At 37.8% G+C, this 24,608-nt stretch overlaps 1 protein-coding gene across 14 annotated transcripts in view; it reads right to left on the bottom strand.

Annotated features, from left to right (window-relative positions):
- RBMS3 (RNA binding motif single stranded interacting protein 3) overlaps window positions 1–24,608 on the bottom strand; it is a 700,434-nt gene that overhangs the window by 64,104 nt on the left and 611,722 nt on the right. For all 14 annotated transcript variants that reach the window (XR_014883963.1, XM_085226398.1, XM_085226391.1 and 11 more), the window contains 3 exons: window positions 16,057–16,103; window positions 8,594–8,690; window positions 5,542–5,592 (listed from right to left, as the gene is read on the bottom strand). Coding sequence is in view for 13 of the 14 variants with exons in the window: in XM_085226398.1 (XP_085082524.1) it covers window positions 5,542–5,592; window positions 8,594–8,690; window positions 16,057–16,103 (195 nt within the window). In the remaining variant the exon portion in view is untranslated. The remainder of the gene's footprint in view (window positions 1–5,541; window positions 5,593–8,593; window positions 8,691–16,056; window positions 16,104–24,608) is intronic.

Genomic DNA, 24,608 nt, shown 5'->3' with positions numbered 1-24,608 from the left:
TTAAGATTAAAGAGCAACACGCAAGTTCCTCAAATGCAATGGACTGTCTGCTGGAAAGGCTTGTGGTTCTCCTGTCCACATCTTCTAACTGAATCCATATGTGGTGCGTCTTTCTGCCATCACAAAAACACCAATTTCACTAGGGGGCTCCAGCAGAGTGTCAAAAAAAGGGTTGGAAATCTAACTCGAATAAGGCTTTTTCTGCCATTCAGATTAATTCATACTAATTTCTACAACAGCAGAACAAATGACTGCATCAGTAGTTTGATATGATTCCAGAAGAACTGAATAATCAGACATACAAGCCTCTATGCTTGAGCATGATGTGTGACTTGGGTAAGTTGTTTACACCTATTCCCTTTTACAGAGGTGTGAGCTTGGGTGACGGGCACTGCTTTTCCAGCCTCCTCAGGCAGACAGCCCAGCACTCTCCTTACACCACTGCAGCTGGCACTAGAGAGGGTCAGTCGGAGCATGCCCAGCTGAGGCTGAAATTACCCAATTAGTAGAAGAGGCAACTTCTAAAAAAGGCCAGTGCTGGGCAAGAGGCAGGCAGAAATGACCTCATGCAAGCCTGCTTGTCCCAAAGGAACATTGCCAATTACCGTCTTGATTATCAGAGTTATAGAATTGGCAGTCCTTGATTTTCTGCCTTGGGAAACACTGAAATTAAAATTGTTCAGCAAAACTTTGGCACTGGTATACGGTTAGTTATTTCAACCTCTAAACTCTTTAGCTTTAAAAGTTCAAGTAAGTTCACGTTCAAAGGATCTCTTAAAAACACACATCTAAAAGTTAAAAGAATAGCTGGAGATTCCAATTTCCAAGGATTATTTCCTGTTTACTTTTCATACCATCTAGCTGAACTCTCACATTTCATCTTGGATGCAGGACTCAGCTGTCTGCAAAGGACATACTTTGTTCCCTTATACTATACATCCAAATGTAAGATCGACTCCTGGCTCTGTTTGCTAAAAAGGTAGAGAAACAAACGTGAGGTAAAGAAAGCAGCCTTGGGAGAGGGACACCGAAGGGAGCACAAGGAACTTCTTTGTTTGAGAGTGCAGGAATCAAAACACTGAAACTGCTGTGGTATTTTGGGTACTGTCCAAAACAACAGAGTTGCTAGTGAGAAAATGAAAACTGATATATTTCAGTTGGACAGTTTGTACTTTTTAAGCTGCATTCACGCACAACAATCAAAAGGCAAGGTTCTGGAGTCGTTACACAGCCTCACATCACACCAGAACAGGGGTTTCATGCTGCTTATGAAACAATGTTTTTGTTTTTGATGTTAAAGAAAGACAATGATGACATTGGTTAAGATATCAACCTTTCTAAAAGGGCTGTATGGGCTTGAGAAATGTGCAGAAGAGCATTTCTCCCAAATGCACTTTATCAATAGTAGATTTTTTTCCATATGCTGCTCTGCTTGCCCCCTTTGTGCTGCCACTGGCATATTCCTTCTCCACAAACTGCTCAAGACTGAGAAGAACACCTATTTGTGTGCGTAAGTTAATTGTTGTGGGGGTGCAGTTTTACTAGAAAATAAAAGCCAGTATGTACACACAGTAGTAGTGTAGAGCATTTCTGTTGGTTTGCTAAAAAGAATTGCCTTAGAGGCAGGAGTACACACATAATGTGCAATAAAGACCTGTATAAAAAAAAGTTTTACACAAATGTCATTATTAATAAAAATGAAGATTATCTATATATGAACTGAGCTTAGATCATGGTTTTCAGTGTTTTTCCCGAACCACCAAATGGCCTCTAGGGACTGCAGGAAAAACATATTAATATGGCAAATATTATAAATCTCTAGAATAACCTTTATCCCTTCTCTGTTTTGATTCTCTCATTGCTATCCCTTATCCTAAGGCGGTGAAGAAATACAAGAATCCTTTCAAGAAGGGATGAGTTTGAACTGTACTTTGAAAGATACAGTTAACTAAATGGAGCCTAGACTGTGATCAGTAGATTACATATTGTGTCAATACGAGCCCAACTCCACATGGCCACTACTCTTTGGGAGTCTGTCTTCCATTGGAGCTGGTATGAGGGACCATGGCACATGGAAAAAGAAGAAAACTGGCGAAAGTGAGGCATTCTTACTTGCACACAGTATAATCAATATGGTCATAAAATGGTGAAGGCTCCATTGACAAAGAATGCATTTTCAACTGTTTGAGTCACACATGAGCCTAAAGGCATGTGAATCTGGGATCCTATTTCCCAAAACTCTGAAGGTTGTGCAAGCACAATGATTTGGGAGTTATGACCCTTTTATTTCAGCATATTACTGGTTATTCTGAAACATCAGTACTTCCTCAACACATCTGATACTACTTTTCCATGGCTCTTTGCATAAAGCTAGTAAAATTCAAAGCTAACCCCTCCCCCCCTCACCTTTTTAAAATGCTATCGCTCTTTAGCATCAACCTACTACATTAAGTTTAAAAGTTACAGGGAAAATCAAGAGTAAATTATGCTATATCTGAGGAGCCCTGGACTGCCCCATTTGACTTGAGAAAAAAATTTCCCAGTATTTCTGATTGTTTTCTTCTCATAGAAAGTCATTTTGGTTATTCATTGTTTGTAATGAGATCACAGAAGTAAGACAGACAAGGTTGGGGAAGGGACAGCAATCTGCATGTATTTTCTGGGTAATGGATATGTTGCTGCTATCTATTAGAATCATAGTTAAAAAGCTATAGAAAGAATCAGAGATAAAGTGTTTTACATTTACTATAGTGTTCTTTGAATTCACCAAGTAAACAAAAACAGAATGCATACATCAGGAAGATGTGACTGAACTCGATATACAAAGAGAAATAAATGAGCAAAACCTCCACCAGGCCAACCTACTGCAGAGGGATATCAGCAAAAACGGAGCACGGTGTTTACATGACAGTGGACAGAGAGGTGACATAAAAGCAGAGATGGGCATGCAAAGAAGAGGCCGGCAGAGGCAGGGTGGTGATGCTGCACAGCACAGCTCTTTCCTCCTGTCAGCAAGCTTGCCAGTCTGGGAGCAAGCTGTCCTGTCTGTGCATGGCATGCTGAATGAAAACCTCCTTTGTCTCCTCTATAGCACGGGCCTGATTCTTTTTCTGTCACGGGGGACACTATGTGGTATTAAATTATACATAAGTATCAAGTAGGAGCTTCCTTCTGAAATGAAAAACTAATCATCCAGTAACATAATTTAGTGGATATTTATAATAAAAACAAAGAATTAACCGCTGGCATTTGAGCAATTCAAACTGTGCTTTCTGTAAGAGTTCATCTTTATTCAGAAAGAATAATACAGGCTTAACAAAATGTTCTCCTTCCCGGGGCAAAGGGAATGTAATATTTATCTGCACTGGTTTCCAATGGGATATCATGCACCGCAATCAATCATCTCATAAAACACTGTGAAGTAAAGTGGTAGCAATTTAGATAATAACATGGCAAACTAAGTTACAGAAGAAACAAAAAGCTAAGTGAATTAGAAAGTTCCCAGTTTCATCAGATCATTGGGTCTTACATTCTGCCATCTTTTCTTCATACTTTTTTAAGCTATGGAGTTGCCTAGAATAGAGCAAACTTACTATGGACACACATTCTTTATTTTCTTTCAAAATAGGCCATCAATTCTCATAGTTTGCCGTGCAGTAATTCTCTGGCCATTTTTCAGACATTCCTAATAAAGAATTCATCTCTGAATGAAATCTGGAGAATGGTAGTTCTGCCTTTTTGCCTTCAGTACTAAAGGGCCTCCTGTCCATTTATTTAAGAACATAAATCTCGGGAAAAACGTAGGAAAAATCTTTCAGTGAAAAGACTGGAATTGCTAGAGACAACACATAGGGATAGCCCACAATAGCAGTGACACTGAAACTGAAATGTTAAACCTCTTATCCACTCTCCCTCTGCTTTTCCACATAAAAGTACACATCCTTTCATTGACACAACTCTCTGGTTAGCAATGAACACAAATATAACTTGGCATATTCAGGATGCTACTCACTATAAGAATTATTTTTCTCTTCACAGCCCTTTACCAAGAGGTAAGCACATCCAATCAGTACGCCAAAATACTCACTGCTTCTGGTAGTGCAGAAAAATGCTTTGCTGAACATGGTCAAATAAAACTCAAACACACATATAAACAAAGACTGGAATTGGTAAAGTGCGTATGCTCTTTCTTTTTGAAATGGAATATTTCCACAAGGATCAGAGATCCTTTGGCTTCTACAAGTCTGATAGTTTCTCATATCCACACTTCTCAAATTTCTTCTGGTCTGCAAGTAAACCCAAATACTTAGAATACAGAATTGATTGTTCAATACAGTTTGACTTCCTACAACAAACACAGCAATAGCTTTATTCCACTGAGATGGAAATCTCTGCCAGGACCTGGAGAGTGGTACAGCACCACAGAGGTGGGAATTGGGCTTTCTGGAGACAGTCAGTCTCACTCTACAGTCACTGCCTAGTTAGACAAAACTGAAAAACTTGTCTCCAAAGATATGGAAGGGGAGTTAAAAGTGGGATGAGAATCCTGCACTACTGAAAAGATATGTGGGGTAATTCTATCCAGATTTTTGCATAGCAAATTCTAACCAGAAAACAACAAGAGATGTTAATCTATTGTGAGGTCAAAACATTTGAACACAAATTAACATAATGAATATCCTAATGTACACATAACAAACAAGTCTAAACTACAGAACTTCTTTTTTGTTTTTCTCTCCTCACTTGAATTGATACAACAATAATAATATTCAGGTGGAATACACATTTGAATTTTGATTAATGACACTTTAGAGTGGATCCATGCCAGAGAAACTGGTCAAACAGAGGAAACAAAACTAAAACAATCTGTAGGTAATGCTGTTCAATATGTTCTTTCCATCTGATACATCACCAACATTTAGGCAAAGTGCATCAAAACAGAGGTTAAAAAAAAATTCATCTGCATTGTTTCTAATAAATGGTATTTGAAGTTTAATGCAGATACAAATAGTAGCTATAAGTTGATGAAAGATAAAAATTTACTCAGAAATAAAAAGAGTTGGATGGTCAAATCATGAAAGAGATTCAGATTAAGCAGAGATTCTGTAAGACAGCTGTATTTCACTCTTTTTCAGTACTTGAAATGCGATATTAAGGCATTGAGGATTCTTTAAAGTATATACAACTACAAAGGACTTATTTGATGGATAAGCATATGAGGGAGGGCTAATGTGTTGAACCTGACAATTCAAAGTATGCAGGAACGTAGCTATCTTGCAGACCGTGAAGCAAAGCTTCAGAAGCCAGACTTTAGATCTAGTTTTTCTTATAGTCCATGCAGTTAGATAACGTATCACCCATCCTCCCCTTTTCACTAAATCAAATATTGTTCCTTAAGAAGCAAAATCTTTGCAGCAGAGGGTTCTTGTCAAAAGAGCAGCTGGCTGCTCTTACACAACCTAGGACGTTCCTGTGGCTGACAAGCAGAGTAAGGCTACAGTGTAAGCATTTTTAGTTGAATATTAGCTAGTATCTACTTACTGTTGGTTGCATAACATATGGCGGATGAGGCATCCAGGAAGTACTCTGGACCTGCACATCAAATACTTTCTATTAGCACAGAAAAGCTTAAAACAGAACTCCAATAATTTACTTGAAAATATTATTTATATTGCAACTACAGAGCTAATTTTAGAAAAAGACTCAAGGCACGTAGCTCAATGTAAACATCATTTATGCATTATAAAGTTACTGACAAAGGAAAAAGCTTTCAAATTGTATTTGATATTTCCACCAAATTCAGAAGTCCTAGAGATTGCACCATCTCTGTGATCCACATTATTTAATCTCAGAAAGAATTATTCAATATTCCATGTTGTCTTAATTCTTCATTTGTATTGTTTGCTTTCATCCATCAATGTAACTGTGAACATGTCTTCGAAACTTTAAAAGGTATAACATTTTCAGAGATTCTAGACTGATTTATCCTGTTTTCAGGAAGAACTGAAGATCTAATTCAGAGCTTTTGAAGCTCACTATGATTGAAAGCTTCCATGGCGTAGTTGACTTTAGATGTCCTCATCCATAGAAGCAGCTCCTACCTTGGGCATCATAGCATCCATTCTCACTAGAACTCAATAAGCCTCACTGAAGCCTTTCTTTGTTGTTTTGTCTGACTACTGACATGTAACAGATTCCACAGATAAATCAGTTTTACTAACAATTAAGTGCATTACAAAGTTCTTGTGTATTTGTGGTGGCATCTCTGAGCCATAACTATCTTTTCTGCTAAGCATGAATGGTCCACATGTTATTGTAACTCAGAGCCAATCTCAAGAATTGTGTAGTCTTGATTCTTTCTGCGTCAGTTTGGGGACCACAACACATCAGAAGTACATGCAAATATATCTGTGGTATAGCCATCGGTGGGCAGTCACTACCTCCACACTCACAGAGAAGGGCATGTGGCATCTCAGGCTGAAGATGAACAAGGATATGTAGGAGAAAGCCATAAGGTCCTGATTTTCCATATACCCTGTGATTTTGTTCATGAAGCAAGTGAGAATTAATTGTGTAGTTTTGTGCTTTAGCATATTTTGAAATTGGGTAAAGCAGAGTTTTTGTTGAAAAGCAAGTTCACTGTAACAGTTTTAGAACCAAAACCAGAGCACACACATGCAAATACACACCTACTACAAAATTTTCTATTGTGAATCCCCAGTAGCTAAAAAGATTAGTGCTCTAATGAGCTTGATGCTGTTCAGTGCTCCCCTCTTTGTATTCCTCCTCTGTGCCAAGGCAAATGTCTTTGGGCTTCAACTATAAACTACCAAATAAAAATGATCTGGGTTTTAGAAAACAAAACAAAACAAATGGCAACAAAATGTTTTTTGATTTAAATGCATCAAACCACGAACTGATGCAAATTTACTGAATTCATCTCACCAAAGCAACTTCTTGTTTGGTGTTACATAGCTACCTAAAATTGAACAACACAGAAGTCAAAGAAAATTACAAGAATCCTTTATCTCTGACGATCAGGTTTAAAGCACAGTTTGTGTACAGCATTGCCTGTAGATAAATAAACATTATCTGAGGGAAAAAAAAAAAAAAAACACCCAAAAAACCTAAACCTCCCCCCAAAAAACCCACACCAAACCAACAAATCAATCCCAACAGTAGGAACAGTTTCTCGTCTAGGACTCAGGTCTGGAAGAGTGCTAGCAGCACAGGACAGCAATAACCAGGGCAATCCTGGATATACGTACACATTAGGGGGTGAGAGGATAGAGAGCAACCCTGCACAAAGTCATCTGAGGGTTCTAGTGAGCGGAAAGTTGAATCTGAGTCAGCATTGTGGCCATGCAGCCCAAAGGGCCAACTGCACCCTGGGGTGCATCAGGCCAGTCAGGTGAGGGACGGGATTGTCCCTCTGTGCTGTGTGGCCTCACCTCGAGCACTGGGTGCAGCTTTGGGTGCCACAGTATAAAAAAGATATAAAACTATGAGAGAGCATACAAAGGAGGGCTACAAAGATGGGGAAGGGTCTGGAGACAAGGAGGTCCTCATGGCAGCTGCAGCTCCTTACAGGGAGCAGAGGGGCAGTGCTGAGCTCTGCTCTCTGTGACAGTGACAGGAGCCAAGGGAACAGCATGGAGCTGTGTCAGGGGAGGATCCGGTTGGAGATTAGGGAAAGGTTCTGCACTAGAGGGTGGTGGGCATGGAACAAGCTCCCCCAGGGAAGTGGGCATGGCCCTAAGCTGCTGGAGTTCAAAGAGCATCTTTACAGTCCTCTCAGACATAAGGTTTGAATTTTGGGGAGTCTTGTGTGGAGTCGGGAGTTGGGCTATATGATCCTTGTGAGTCTCTTCCAACTCGGGATATTCTATGATTCCAACTGAAATGGTAAAATGACCAGCTTTACATATGTTCCCAGAAAAAAAAAAAAGGCTAATAATAATACTATTCAATCCAGTTTTGACTTCCATCTCACAAAGCTAGAACATGGTAATATTTTCCCAATGGAGAGCTGGTTGAAATATGCTGAAAAGAGGAATTCTGAAAGAGAAAATGTGTTGGAGACTGAAGAAGCTTATGAGGAGAATTATCCTAAACAATCTTGCTCTGTCAGGGATTACTGGGAAAAAAGAGTGCTGTTAAAGGATGCCGTTACTGGAGCAAATACAACAGAGGTCAGAAGGTCAATATATAATCCAGACAACATAAATTATGAAAAAAAAAGTGTTCAAAACATTTGGCTCATGAAATGGAGTCAAAATGACAAAACATTTCAATAAGAATGACAAGCATCTGCTATTGCTGAATGGAAATGAAGCAAAATGCTGTTTGATGGTGAAGCTGACTGAAATAAGAAAAAATTACAGTAGCTTTCATTGCTAGTGTTAAGAATGCAGGAAACACTCAAAACCCTACACCAAACGATACCTGAATACTTCTAGAAAGCCTTTTGTTTAAAGCATGATTCAAGAGCACAAGCACTCATGTAGTTTTCTGTGGTATCCACTCTGCTTTCATCCACATCCAAAACATAATTAACTGGGAAACATAGTAGACAAGCACAAATCTGACGTACCTGATATGTAGAGACAGGGGAAGCAGCAATGAATGGTGTGATTGATGTCTGTGGAATCATGCGGTTTGTTGGAATACTGTACGGTGAGGAATAAAATCTGCAAACAAAGAACAAAAGCAAGTTTTTTGAACCTTTTGACTGCTAGGCGCTGAATGACTAATTCACTGCCTCCCAGGCGAAGACAAAAAGAGTCTACACAGGTAATTATGTCCACCTATTTCCAAAACCACAATGAGGAAGATGTGATGGCTTCACTGAGTAGATTTTGAAAATGGAAAGGAGGAGGAATATTTACACAAAGCATATTTTTTTCACTTCAACTAGCACAAATATAGAACTTCTCAACACAAGAAGTAATTATATGAAATGCAAAGACAGCTGATTTTCCAGAGTGCTATCTACTGAAAGGAAATTTCTTACGCAATATTGAAGACAATGATAACTGATTTCACTTTTACATGCAGCACTGTTTTCTTTTCAGATCTTAATGCTTCAGTGCTGAGAATAACACATTCGACATATACGCCTGATTTATTTTATTAAGGGATGGGTACAGAATCTCTGGGTGAAATTTTCATATTCATCTACATGAGCTAAAAACTTACCTTCTGGTGAAATTTATCAAAAATTATGAGTCTAAATGCCCTACGCAGCAATGAAAATCACAGATCTAGTTGTTTTTATTTCTACTACTGCATGCTATGAACAGAAGTTCCACTATATCTTGCTTGACGATAATAAATGTTATATTCATTCTACTTCCCTGTGGGTAAATGATTATTGACAATATTATCACGTGGAAAACATCACTAATGATGTACTGTGTAAGTACTTAATACCCATGTACTCATCCAGATTTTTGTGTCTGTCGTTCTTTCAGTTTTAACTGTAAACAAACAAACAAACAAACAAAACAACAACAACAACAAAAAACAAAACCCCACCAAACAGTGCTGCTTAAAAATACGTTTGTGATCTTACTGCTGTCAAAATGCTAATATTTTGGAATCCTTAAGGGAGAGAAACGTATTCCTGCACCACATCCTCTGGTCTGATTCAAACTGCATGCATACTGTTCTTATATAGCACGCGGCAACCCTACGAATAACAGTAGCTTTTGCACATATGTTCTCTGTAACAGTGGATTGCTCTCCCTGCCTTTTTGCGTTCTTTCTCCCTGCAATGAAGCAATTCTCCCTGCAACAAAAAAACCCAACCCATTACTGGTGTTTAAACAAGTGCTCTATTTTCTGATCACCCTGGCATCCAGATTTAGTACTAATCATTCTAGTTCAGACTGGATGCATTCATTTTGGATGCAGGCTTAAATAATCACTGTATTTCTCCAACCAGTAAGCTTGGAAATACAAGCACCCATCTCTGAAAGTTGGGTGGAAACATTCAAAGTTAGAAAGGGAGAGGAAGACAGAGAAGCAATCAGTTCTCCCTGCTCCAAACAAGATTTTAAAATGCCAAGAGCAGCAGGTGGCGTCTGAGTGATTTTTTGTTTAATAGAAATATATTGCTATTTTAGGAACATTTATCTGCTCTTAGAGACTTGCACAGAGACTATTTTAAAACTGTGCCTTTGCCCAATTTTCTGTATATCCTTTTATGAGAACTTAGAAATATTTATATCCCTCTGCTTGTATCAAGCACGTTCTATTATGCTTGTACAAATTTGGGGCTGGGGGGGGGAAGGATTTTTACAGCACTAGCCAGTTTTATCTATGGCTTTAGTATGATGTGTATTTTATCTTAGTCCTATTACAGGGATCTTCTTCCCAGATAAAGGTTAATCAGAATTCACTTTGGCAATGTAGTTGCTAAGTGGATGAACTAAGAAATGCTTTGTGCTGAAAATGAAAATGGTCCAGAGAAGACTGGCAGAACTTATTCTACAGGTTAAATGTATAACAAAAATACATACAAACCTCTTCAACCAAAGGACAGTATAAAAACAATACTTTTTAGAGAAACAACACATTTTTCTTCTGTCAGTTCTAATTCTATCTGTCCTGGCACTGAAGCTGTGCTCACACCATGTATGAATCACCTGGACAAAGGTGAGTGCACGGGACAAAATTTTTCCATTTGGAAGTAACACTGACCCTTTGGAATAAACTCTCCAAAAAGTCCAAGTAAATACTACCAAATTTATAGGAAATGTGTGCTAAGCCAAGAACTTGACAGACAGCTAACCATTTCATTTTCAGCTTGGAGATGCTGTTATCTGAATAGTACATAAGTTTCTAGAATATACACTCTGGTAATGTGAAAAATACAACCCTTCCAGTACCCTTGCCAATACCATTTATCCGATGCAGTTTGGAATGCTTTCAAATAGGCATCAAATACAACATACTATCAGGACACTCATTTATATTGTGAAAATGCATGCACCAGAGTGTTAAAGAAGAGAAGGAAATTTGACACAGAAAATGACAATGTGAGAAAATCCAATTCATAAATTTCAACTTAAATAATAATGAATTGAGTTTAAGTAAGAGGCTATAGGTCAGACATTTTGCGATCATGAATTCTCTGTACCTGGAGACAAAGGTTTTCCTTCCTGCCACAGCATTATTTTGTGCTGGAAGGGTTGTAATTTGCCTTAGGAAATTCAACAGAGTAAGAACTGAGCCAGTATATTCTGAAGCTGTCTCTGTCACACACAAAGGACAGTGGAATGATGAGGATAGGCTCAAGAGAAACATCCTCCAGCTTCAAGGTGCTCAATCTGCCGCAGCTACACACACATCCCCAGTGGCTCTTGCTCAAAAGGAGGGCTCACCATGCTCTTGCCCATGGGATGTGGAGGCATTTCCCATATTACATTTATATGTAAACAGGCTAATATCTAGGTATGTAGTTGACATAAGTGTGGACTTCAAAAAAAAAACAAACATGAGAGGATCAAAAATGCAAGAGTGGCCTGTCCCGATAAAAACTTTTCAGGCACCCCAATAAGATCCACAGCTGCCAACCTAATCATACTTGATTTTTATACTTCTAGCCCTTTGGAATGCATCAACATTCCTTCAGGCCCAGAGAGAAGTGAGACAAGGTGGAAGAAGGATATTGTAAGTAAATCCAAAGGGATGTAGGATTCTCAGTCATTGGAATATGCACATTAGAAAGTAGAGTGAAAAGAGATATGAATTATACTAGCTTTGACCCATTTTAGATATACAGTTCAATTACGGCCCCGTGTGTGCTTGCACTGAAACATATATCAGTTTCTGGTACTATATTTGAGAGCTATGAACCTTGTGGTAGTTAACATGAGAGCTCTAAGGAGAGTTCTCCAGAAGACTCAGCTGCATTCTGTGCAATTGCAGCTTGCATCCCTACAATAGCCCATGAAGGTCTTGTAGTTTTTGTTTGCAGGTGTGAGCCACCATCCCTGCTCCTCTTCTGCAATTGTATTGCTAGAAGCAAAAGCATAGAGAGGCAGGTGGGAGGAAAGAGGCAAAACAGACATTGCCCTTGCATTTCAAATAGTCCTTTTAAGCACGCCTGGATTCTATAAGAATAAGAAAAACTGTTCACTAGGAGACAAAAAGATTTCTGGAATGTTCGTGAGGAAGGGCTTATAAAGGATTCAAAAGAAAATATTTTTATGAGTTGTTAAAAGAACCACATTCCCCAGTACATCATCAGCACACATAGGCAAGGCTTTAAGAACAGTGCCTGCTGCTTAACAAAAAAGTACACATTCCGCTCCTACATCAACCCTCCCTCTGCATTTGGGGACTACATTATCTGGAGCGTCTGGTCGCTATTTCCTTGCCAAAAAATAGAAAAAAAAAATCCATATGGTTCCCATCCTGTGGGAGAATGTGCAAGCTTCCACACAGAATCTGTACAAGAGCAAGACCCTATTTGCACTGCAATAAACACCATTTGCTCATGCCTCATGCCTGCAGGCAATACTGAAGAAGTTACATTCATAAATAGTATCCTGGGGCTCACATAATGTAAGAGTATTACCAAGCGTTATCAGAGCAGCAATTTTCTGTTGCAATAAGCCACAGAGTCAGATGTTTGAGATGAAAAAGACCTATCTGAATATTGAGCCCATTGGCCTGCAAATGCACAGTATAGTCCCCCAGATATCAGATATTAAACTGATACAGTACATTGCAATCTTAGTCAAATAGCCAGGAGAACTCAAGCCTCAGCAACATTTTAAATGAGCATCTTTACAGTGCAAGTACAAGAGCTCTATTTTGTTCCTTGTATGAGTGCCTAAAACCACTAAAACAATATTAATATCACAAATTGAAAAATCAGTAGCATTTTACACAAGGCATGCTGCTCCCCAGAATAAGGCCCGACTTCTTTTGTAAGTGCAATTCAGAAAAGGCTGATTATAAAAGAAAAAAAGACATGGAACAATTGGCAGGGGAAAAGAGCTTATCTACTGAAGTGTATAACTACCACATCTTCAGTAACACATACTGCAATGTTATGCTATATGTTGGGCTAGATTCTCCACTCCATTACACCAGTTTTATGCTGATACAACTCCACTGGATGCTTAAACAGAGTTACACGGGCATAAAAACAATATAATGAAATGGGGAGTCATGCTTACAATGCAATAGAATAAAAAAAAAAAAAATAAAAATAAAAATCTATTCCTTTGTGGGGAAAAAGCCTTTGCTATTTTTAGTGAATGTCTCCATCTCTCTCTTTTGTTTTATTTCTGTCATAGACATTCTAGGCAAATAAGTGGTTATACTATAATAAAAGTGATAGTACTACTCTGAGAGCAACAAGAACCCGCCTTTTCATCTGGAGAGCATTTAAGAATCTAAATTCTTCCCTAGGGGTTGGTTATGCCCCAAAACAAACCAGTATAATCCAAATCTCTTAAAAGGCTGGAAATTTAAAATACCTCTTCATGACACATGCAGTGACACATTTCACCAATAGACTACCATTCACTATGTATCCTGCACGGACTTAGCAACGTGCACGCATCAAAATGCATGAAATACATCTACCAATCTTATAGGGGATTCTAATAAATGGAGTCATTCTTGAGTTTTATTAGCAACTCATAACTTAATCCGAATCTTCACCTTGGCTTACACGTCTTGACATTTCCCATCTCTAGCCTTGGTCTACACTGTGCTGGTAGGCACCTGAAGGACTGAGCGACTTGTGCTTAGCACAGCCTACCAACAAATCCTGAGCTGCATGCAGGGACAACACCTGCTTGACCAGCTTACACCAAATAGACATATTACAAGGAGGTCATCTTTGTTTTATAGATTCCCCCATGCAAAACACATCTACTTGGTCCACTTTACTGCAGAGCATTACGCAGCATTTCACCTACATAGTATGGGCACAATATCAACACAAGCAGGCTGCAAGCATCAGTTTTGTGTTCACTTCCAGACTGTCCTCAGTGTGAAGAGCAATGTGCTTGCCTAACACACCTTCATTGGATGTTTAAGTTGACTTGTTTCACTTCATAGTTTATAAGAGTCTTTAAACTCATTCTCTTTTACCGTGGCCACACACCTGCTATGATCCCATCTGCTGTACTGAGAGCAACAAATTGCATTTGCACATTTTACAAGCAATGCACCAAATTGTTCTCAGACTTAGCCAAAATAAAACCCAGAAACTTGTAAGTAAAGAGCTTATGAAAAATAGTGAAAAATTATAACTATAGGATATATAATGACTGTTAAGTGAATATCTGGAGAGTTAAAAAAACAAAAACAAAAACATGTAAACAAAAGAGGGTCTGGTGATCCTCAGGAGACTGCATTTTGAAGATGCAACCAGAGAATAGAATTGGAGGACAAATCAATATTGCCCATATTGTAAGAGCTTCTCCTCTTGATAGTGCATGCAGTCAGAAAAAATCTCAGTGGAAGAACATTTGAATAAGATTTTGTTCTGATGAAACAGAAAATATTTTGAACTCCAGAAAGAAGAGACATGTCCAAGCAGTAATGAATTGTCACTCTTACAACAGTATGTAATGCTGTAGTTTTTCAAGCTTTACAAATAAAAGAATATTTAAAAACCTCTATTGGTTACTATTTATTTTTCAAAAGATCATTGAAAAAGTGTTCAAACAATTGCGTGACCAAATCCCCTAAACGTCCTAAACACGTGAGTATGCAGGAATCTAAGTCAAGCTCCATAATTAAAAAAATATATTCTTTAAGTAAAATGATATTAATCTCAAAGGATTATTCAAATTACAATTTCCAAATATTTAATGCAACCAACATACAAAAAATCCTTTGAAATAAAAGCCATTTGTCTGGATGAAATACTGGTGGATTATGAACTGGTGATGGTTTCATTTATAGCTTACAGTATGTTACCAGCTGAGAAGTACGATGATAAAGCAGAAATATTTGTTTAGGGGGGGGTCAGAGAAGCAAAACCAGAGGATTGTGAAATCCTCTTTTCACAGCTGCGTGAAAAAAAAAAAATCTTTTTCTGAGCTGTTCTGTCTTGGCTGCTTCATCCACAACATGAGAATATCACAAGCCCTACAAGATAATGCTTGCGAAGGGCAATTAAGTAAAATACACAAACTATTACTGTTGATTTTTTTAAAGCTACTCTCACTGTTAGGGATTTTTAAATGCTTCAACTAGCAGTACCCTAAACAGCATTTAACAAATAAATCTACTCTGCTCAATATCAATACGTTCAATCCTTCCACTGGAAAGTGCAGATGGGAGTATGCACAGAATAATCCTATCAAACGTCACTCTGATCAAAGGGCTGAGCCTCCTGTTTCTCTTCAAATTATTGTTAATCTGTCTGAAAGGGTAGCTGGATCTCAAGGATCTGTTTTTCTACTTCATGAAATAATTGGAAATGTAATCATGCACATAAATAATATGGTGATGTAACTTCTTTGCAAATTTGAAAAAAGTTTCAGTTCTTCAGCAGGCTGTAGCTGGGGAATGAAAAGGAGTGTTGTTCTACATTCTACTCCTGAATCCCATCTGCTTGCACACAAATATAAGGCTTTTGCACTGTTTGGCATTTCTGTTCAGACAATGCCATGGAAGCCATCCAGGCAATAGAGAGGACTCAGATTAAGTAACAGCTCTAATATCCAAAATATGCTGGAATCTTCAGTGATCATTTTAACAAAAGCAAAGTCAGTAAAGGGAAACTTTACTGGTTTTCATTTCATGAGAAAGAGAGATTAAAAAACCACAAGCATTTGCCAAAAAGAGATGGAAACTGTTAGGAAAAACAACTTCCCATTCAAATGGATATTACAAACAAAAGGGCATAAAAACAAAAGGGAAACTAAAAGAAGAACTTGACAGTATAGCATCACATGCTTCAGACAAAATATGACTGAGTAAATTTGCTTCTGAATGAGTTTCACCACAGAAAGAAAAAAAAGAATATGGTATTCAAAATAATTTTTTTAAAAATATAAGAAAACATGCATTTCTTACCCATTCTGTATAGCAGCTGTTGGATCATAAGTCAAAGCCATGCCAGCCTGCACAGTTAAGGAAGAAAAACAGATTTTTACTATTACTGCAGAAAAACAAAAAAAGAAAGAAAGAAAAAAAAAAAGACATTAAACATACTCTGTGCCAATGAGAATAAAAACTGAATACAACTTAGAAGTAAAAATTTTTCCAGGGAAGCTCAGATGGTCCAAAGAAGCACAGACACTTTGGCTTCCTCCTTAGCCCGACAGGCTCCCGAGAAACAGATCTCCTTGGCGGACACTTTCCCATAACGTTTAGGCCAAATGGTTTTTTTGTTGCCCCAGTATCAGTCAATGTCTCCACCTGGATCAATGCATTTACAGTGTAACATGACAGGGCCAAATCTTCTTCCAGGTAGTTTGTAAATACCCTAAAGCCAACTTGATTAGAACATTTCAGGCAGGAATCTCATCTTTCCTACCAAGGCTGACCCTGCGTGACTCGAGGCCTCTGCCATTTCCCTGGGCGATCAGTCGTGCTCTCACCATGAGACAAGAAACAACAAGTGGGATGTGAAGCACAAAAGATCAACCAAAACAAGAAAGTGCCTGAGCTTTTAAACAGGACTTCTAAAGTACTTTAGCGGTCTAGACAGACCAATAATTTATTTATGGCCTACACAGGGCTTTTCAACTGCCCTTCACCACCAAGCAAATAGTGACCTTTGCAAAAAGATTTGGAGATGTCAAAACAGCATCCGGTTAATCGGTGTCACCATCAACACCATTAGCAAACATACGTACAGAAACAGCAGGAAAGGTGGGAAGTGAGTAGAGCTGGAGCCATAATTTCCCAGTCCATTACAGACTCAAAGATGGCAATCAGAGCTGGGTGGGAAGAGAGAGGAGAGGGCTCCTCAGGGTGCTCTGCTTACATTAGGAGCAGCTGAAAAAATGGCCAGGGTGCCCTCTCACACTGAGGCACTCTATTCCTCTCCACTTCTCATGCGGACCATGCACTGCCCGAGACAAGAGACAGAAGCATTCACTTCAAGGACAGGTGCTTCACTAACTGCGTGGCAGGGCTTGCACTCCTGGTGGGAGCTTTTATCACCCCTAGAGCCATATACTGAAGTACTTTTGGATAACAGCATCTGCCCTCTTCCAGATGGCTGCTCTGTCAGGAAAGTGTCTGCACTTGGCTGGCTCCCATGCAGACAACTGAGCTGCAAGGGCAAGAGGATTGGTGAGGGACAGGAAGTGGGCCGGCAGTGCTCATGGAAGAGACACGTTAGCCTGGCAGCTGCTCACCAGTCTATGAGGAGATGGCCCCAGTTTCCAGAGGCCAAAAATCATTTCTGATCTGAAAGCATAGACTTCACTGTACCCGACGTGGAAAAAAAAAAAAAAAAAAAAAAAAAAAAAAAGAAAGAAAAAGTTTGAGTCATTATGAAATGTATGTATTTTTCTCATTATTCTTTTAAGCAGATAGGGCAAATGCTTTACTGACTGAAAATGCCATTGTTTCAATAAAATACGTACAAGCTCCCATGCAAAAGATTTAGTAGACTAATGGCTAAGACACGCAGCTAGTTTTTATAAATGCATTCAGTTTGTAAAAAGAAAAATAAAAACGGCTGTTTCTGCAAGCTTAAAATGTCAAATGATCAAATTTAGGGTGAGCCAACCATTGCTAATTTTGACCTAAAAAATAAAATAGCTTAGAAAATAATCAAGTGTTCTCTATTTAAACTGCTTTCTTACATCTTAAACATTCTCATTACATTGTATTGTTTGGGAATAGAAAGGTATACAGTTCATCCTAAAAGCCAATAAAACTTTAAAATCATGAACAATTTTTTTTTTTTTTTCTGCAATACATTTTCTGGAAAAACATCACACTTTCCTTTCTCCTTTCAGCACTTCTAAAATTTATTACTACTCTCTTTTTATATCCTGGTGCTGGTAAAGACTTGAACAGTACACACAAGCCCTACACAAAAATTAGTTTAATAATATTTAAAAAACAAACAAACAAACAAGCACCAAAGATGTTCTTTACAAATCAAGGTGTTGACATTTTAACATTTCATCTACTCAGAACTGATGAAAAAAAGAAAGTAAATTATAAACCCCTCAGAAAGGAAGGGTCTAAGCTTTCCAATTAAGGGAGTTTCTAGACATAAAGGTTCTCAGGATGGTCTGGAGCTCACTCTGTCCATCCCGCAGTTTGGATCAGTGTGAACAGGGACAAAGCCACAGCAAGGAAGAGAGGGCTGGGAGGGAAACATGGACAACTGCTTTTAATTTCTTCGATAAACATAAATATTAAGATGCAAAAAGGGTTAACTGAAGCATTTCTTTCACTAGATTTTCACAGGGGCCCCAGCAAGGATCAGTATGCTACTTTCAGCTACATTTCCCGTGAACATTAGAGCACACGTTAATAATGCAGACCCTCAGCTTGCCTTCCAACATCATAATGCTCCACATTTGCATGTGAACACAAACAGCACATGCTCTATTCTCCCCATATTAACATCACATTCTTACATACTACTTGTGGAATGTGGAATACTTTGGAGCAAGGAACACAAGGGACTGTTGTGAGCTTGGTGAATCCAAAATATTAAAGTCTAGATTCTCATCTCATCTAAACTCCACATCCATACTAAAAGGTGAAGGGTTACCAGAATCTGCCCAAATACTTTGCAGTGATCACTATAAATATGATTAACAGCGAGAGTTTTGCATTAGACAAATATGGCACAGCATGTGGCATTACATGCATATGGTACACCACCTACAGATTCCCAAGTAATACTGCTAATTTCTGCCGTTGCTGAATAGCCTTAAACAGCTGCTATTTCAAATAGCTGCTAACAGAGGACTATTTACATCTTTCTCATCAAGTTTTGTAATTTCTCCCTAAAAAATTACGTTGGCAAGAAGCCCAGAAGAGGCAACAGTTAGCCTGGACTAGTGAAAGATTTACAGTCTGAAGCATCCTCATACACGACTAATAAAAACTGATGAGCAATACTAACTTACTGTAAAATTATCTGCACTTTATTCCATAACACACAAACAGGAATTCCAAAAATACCAATTACAGAATATTAGAGTTCCACGCTACAGAGGTCCAAATTACGCTCTAAGAGACAAAGAAGTGAATATAGCTGTCACAGTGCTTGATAAGGTATTAACTGTATTGAGGTGCTAACTGATGCTCCTGTAGCAGTCTTCATTCATGCTGAAGTGTATCTTCTCCCAGGTCTTTTCACCACTGTTTTGCTTATGTTTCAGTGGAAGAACAGGGATTTATTCCTGCTTTGGAAAGTGACACTTTCTGATGAAATGCCACCTGAGTGTAGATGATGATGAAGTGTTGCTTCAGGAATATATTTATCAGATAAATCTTGTATTAAGGAATGACTGAGCCACAGAATTTTTATGCCAGATAACAGACACATACCTCCTGAATGAAAATTCTGCATCCCAACATTACAATACTCAATTCCATAAAGAATAAGTTAAAAGGAACATCTACTACCAGTTCTTCACATATTAATAGGGAACATTCTCAATATTTACTCAACTATGTTTAGAATATCAGAGGCGGCAAAAGTAAAACCATATTGGTTAAAATTATTTTTTTAAAAAAGATTATTTAAATCATTCATGTTTATTTACTGCTTATTTTTACTGAAGTGTTTGAACGTAGGACAGAGGAACGAAAAATTCTGCTATTGTTACTGCAGTTTTCTAATTATTGACACCACTGAACAAACAAAAAATAAGCCAACAAATTAAAAAGGGGTAAAATCCACTAATGTGGTGGGTTTTCCAAGCAGTATGGTCCCTGGGTTTCTCCTCCTTAAGGGAAGATGTAGAAAAGCATTATTGTACCCTAGGACTCAAGGGATTTCTCTGGTAAGCTGGAGGTGGAAGTTAGAGGAGAGGACAATCCTCTCTGCTCCATCTCCTCTGACTCAGTCTCTCATCCTATTACGCCAGAAGACTGCAAGCTGCTGTCCCAGGGCAATGGATTTGCTCTTGGGTACTACAGCAGAATCAATTGAATTTTCAACACTGAATTTCCTGTGCTTGTTTTGTTACCATTACTAATATCTGCCAGGCATCACAGAACAAGGATCATCTTATGTCCTGACAGCAGATATTCCAACTAAAACACTTTGAAGAAGTGAGAGGAGAGGGAAAGAACCAACAAGACAAATGAGATTTTTGTAAAATACTGATTTAATAAATAAGCTCAGTCAACAGGAAAGTTAACTTGGCAGAGTTCCTTCCTTTGATTATTTAGAACAGTTCTGTCAGAAAATATTCCACATTATTAGGAAGATTTCTGAATTTAATTCAGAATAAAAAACGCCATTTCTTCTTAGAGAAGGAGAAATCTAAAAAGGTATCTAAAAAGGTAAAAATGACTCTTTTTAAATATATAGGTGAATATGAAAAAAATGAGTCATCTCCTAGTGATGTGTGTTGAGAAATGCTTTTTTTTTTTTTTTTTTTTTTTTTTACATGCATGTGTTCCTTAAGCAGCTGCAGCTTCTGAGAAGAAAGTTGTTAGGGAGAGGAAAAATACATTATACTGAGGTCAAAATGGGAAAGTTATTCATGAACCCCAGAAGGTCAGAGGTTGAGTTGCTAGACACCACTGGAAGTTTAGAAACCCAAATGAATAACTAGAAACATTTTGTACTACAGAACTTGACAGGAAGTATGATCTACATAGTTTCTGTTCTTGCTGTTGAGCCACTTTGTTCCCACTTCAATTTATCTGATAAATTAAATGAGGAGTGCCGAAGTTGGCAAATTTCTTAGCAGGCCTGCAAATTTTTCCTCACCAAAATAATAACTAAATTGTCTAGGTACGAAACAGATTAGTCCTAGACACTGTGGCTTATGGAGAACATCTAAGTACTGCCTATTTCTTGGAAGCATAAAAGAAATCTGAGTTCTCTCTCAAATTACCTGTTGTATGTTTTTCTCTGTAAGTAACTGTCTGTATTTGACAAAATTGTAATAAGAAGCAGAGAAAAAGTGAAACTGTTAACAAAAGCAATGTTCCCAAACTACTGTCTTCTTATTGTTTCTAGAAACAAGTAAAAATGTGTCTTTTTTTTCTTTTTTCTTTCTCTCTTTTTTTTTTCTTTCTAGAAATTTCACCAGGTGATTTGAAAAGAGGAAAGGATGATGAGGGGGAAGGGGAAGAAATAGGGATTAATTTACTGGCTAGACAGAAACAAAAAAACAGAAGAAAACAATCAATACAGGAATTATTTTTTGCAAATTATTAAATATCCTTGCAGACATCAGACTCATTTAAATGACAGAGGGGTCACGTTCAGTGGTGCATGTCATTGCTGTGATATATGCACTAGGATTTTGATGATGATATTCCCCTGGCAAGAAAGATGACAAAAACATCTAAATGGTCTGAATTTTAAAGAATATTGCAATTGAAGTGCTAAAATGTTTCATAATAATGCGATTGTAAATTTCTTTGGGTTGACTAGATATAAAAAGGTTTCTAGAACTGTTCTTTCTAGAAGAACCTATGATTTACTAGTTAACCTTGGACTGATTCAAAGCATTTCATTTATTATCAAATTATGTGATATTTCTCCCTTTCTACCAGATAAATTTCAATCATTTGAATGCACATATCAAAAGATTTTATTTCCAAAGTTTCAAAAAATCTGCAATAAAAGACTAAGCCATAAAATTTAAGTTGCAGTTTTCAATCCAATCTGATCCCAATTTGGAACTACTCCTGATTCCCCAAATGCATTTTGACCTAATGAACTTTTTTGGAAAAATATCATGCACATACACAATTTAGAGGCAAATTAGATCAAATATTTTACAGACAGAATTTGAATATGATTACTTTCCATCACCATTTCCTCAACACAATTTTGTCAGCGAAAATTTCAAAACTGAGTACTGAACCAAACTAGTGTGACTCAGATAAGTCTGTCCTGACTTTGGACATAAATGGAGTTAGTTATTAGTTTAGAATTTCACTGCAAATATTTCCAATGGCAGGCATTGTATATTTACTGCACCTATATATTATTAGATACATAGTTTGACAGCCTTTTAAACAGCCGTCAGTAATCTAAACTCTTGGATGCACAGTCTGGAATTGGTCAGCCAGCACAAATTCTCAGTCAAATGTCTCTCAGTCTGCTGAATGTTTCCTCAGGCTTCAACCAAGAGAGGAAGGGTAAGGACTAAAAGCATTGTTCAAGGTCAAGCATTTTTCCCTCATTACAACAGGCTTTTGGTTAGAAACCCCAAGTAACACAGAACTAACAAAAAAATTTGAAAAGCCCTAGAGAAATTCAGTATATTTTTAAGGACTTGACTTTAAAAGGTAGAAATCTATCTGCACTCAAAAGCCAGTGTAAAATTAGGTGATAGCTAACAACATTCAGTTCCTTTGCTTTTTTTCAGAGTGCTGGGGCTGTAAGCTTTACACAGTGATGTGCAGCCTACGGGCAGCCAGATCCCACCTCTGCCTTTCTAACAGTTGCACAAACCACACATGGAATAAGAAATTTGTTTCTCTCTACCCCACCCCCACTAAAGAACGTTTCTACAATGAACATTTCAAGCCAAATTACAGTGTTGCTGGGATTTCAGTGGGTGCGTTGTGCAAGTGGAGCAGGCTGACAGAATTTAACAGCCAATTAAAGCATTTCTATACAGTTATGAAACAATCTACAAAAATGTATGGTAGGAATAAGATTTTCTATTATATTCTGCAGTATGGCCTGAAAACTTTACAAAAAAAAAAAAAAAAAAAAGAGAAGAATTTCTCTTTTTATATTCCACAGAAGATCTCCATAGAAAACTTCTGAGAATAGCATAAACAGAGGTACCACTGCAGCAATCTGTTTCTCCCCACTAAATCTCCTGCCTTTGCCCCCTTTGACAAAGTACTTTGCACTGCTGTCTGTCTCTACTTGGTATAATCTGAGTGACAAAACTGTTAGTGCCATTTCTCTGGAGCCTGACCTTCTGAGCAATAATCCTCACATGAATTCAGTATTAACACGGGTCAAACCTCAGAAGTTTTAGAAATGCCCTTCATGTAAGTATTTAAGAATGCAAATGCTTATCTAAACAATAGCCAAATACATGTTGGCTACATATCTAGATATCTTAGGATTTGGCCTGGGTGGAAATACTAAGGCAGTAATCAGTTGGGTAGTATTCCATTACTTTTCCCTTTGGGTTAGAAAATGAAAAAGAACAAAGGTGCAGGGAACATTTTCAGATTCCATTTGTAATCAGAACTACGACACTTGTCATATATCAGTAAGTTCTCACTACCCGCTACTTGTTCTTTTTTAGAGAAATTAAAGTTGACAGGAATAATTGTAGGAAAGTTACCTGAGCACTGCTACACACTAGAACAACTTAATGGTACATCTTGCTTAGAGTAAAACCATTAATGCTAGGAAAACAGAAGATTAATTTCACAAAAGGATTTCACACAGGGAATAAGAAAATTATATGATAATCTTGAGGAAATTCAGCAGCATGCATTACCATTGATGCTTTGAGTAGTAAATGTCCAACTTGCAGCACGGTATTAACCAGAGGTTATTAAATCTGAGAAAGCCAAGTTCTACGGAGCAGATTCCTATCCTGAAATATTGCATTTTGACTAGCTTTGCACATTTGTAGATTATCCCATGACAACAGCTGTGTAGTTTGATAGTTGACTGCAAACAACAAGATGAAATTATGACCTCCATCACTGAAAAATAGTGTTTGAATGGTGATGTCATTAACACATTAGCCACACCATGCCTCTTGGTAACAGGGATATTGTTGTCCTTAGTATTGAGCCACTCTATTAGCAGCAAATGAACTACATACGATGTAAGAAGCTGATGCCCTGAGGCTATAGGCATAAAGGTGGCTTGTTGGCTTTGACTTTAAATTCTTTTCTTAATGGATTTGAACTGAAGGAAGTACAGGACAGTGGAGATAATAGCTGCAATGGCATGCTAAAATGGTATTTAGAGGTCCCTAAAATAGAGATTGTTGACATTATTCAGGGATTGTTATTGCCTCCTATATATATTTGTTTTTGGAGCCCTGCACACAATGGCCTGAGTCTAATACTTGAAGTAATTCCTGAGTACTTGTTCCTCACACACAAGATAGTGCAACAAAACTTTGGAGGTTTCTGCAATCTCTTGTAGCAAATGTAGCTGTCTTTTGGCATTCTAAGCCCAAAAGGCCAAAATACTTTTAGAGTGTTTTTGTCGAAACACTGTACAACAAGCACCTTCCTGGACAGAGACACTCATATGCTTTAAAGAGGACCTTACATTTCTTTTAAGAGTTCAACAATTGTGCTAGCATTTGTAGGTCATGAGCTAATGATCCAAAAAGATATCAACTAGCAAAAGGAAAAAGTTACAATAAAGCAGTAATTTGCTTGAAACACCTATCTTAGAAATACCAAATAGTTTTCTTATTTATTTGCATAGTAAAATTGAAGTAAACATTAAAAAAATCCTA

Source organism: Meleagris gallopavo, chromosome 6 (genome assembly GCF_905368555.1).
Source record: "Meleagris gallopavo chromosome 6, MGAL_WU_HG_1.1, whole genome shotgun sequence".
NCBI classification, from domain to species: Eukaryota; Metazoa; Chordata; class Aves; order Galliformes; family Phasianidae; genus Meleagris; species Meleagris gallopavo.
Note: the sequence above shows the minus strand (reverse complement) of the source record. Positions and strands in the feature narration are given on the sequence as shown.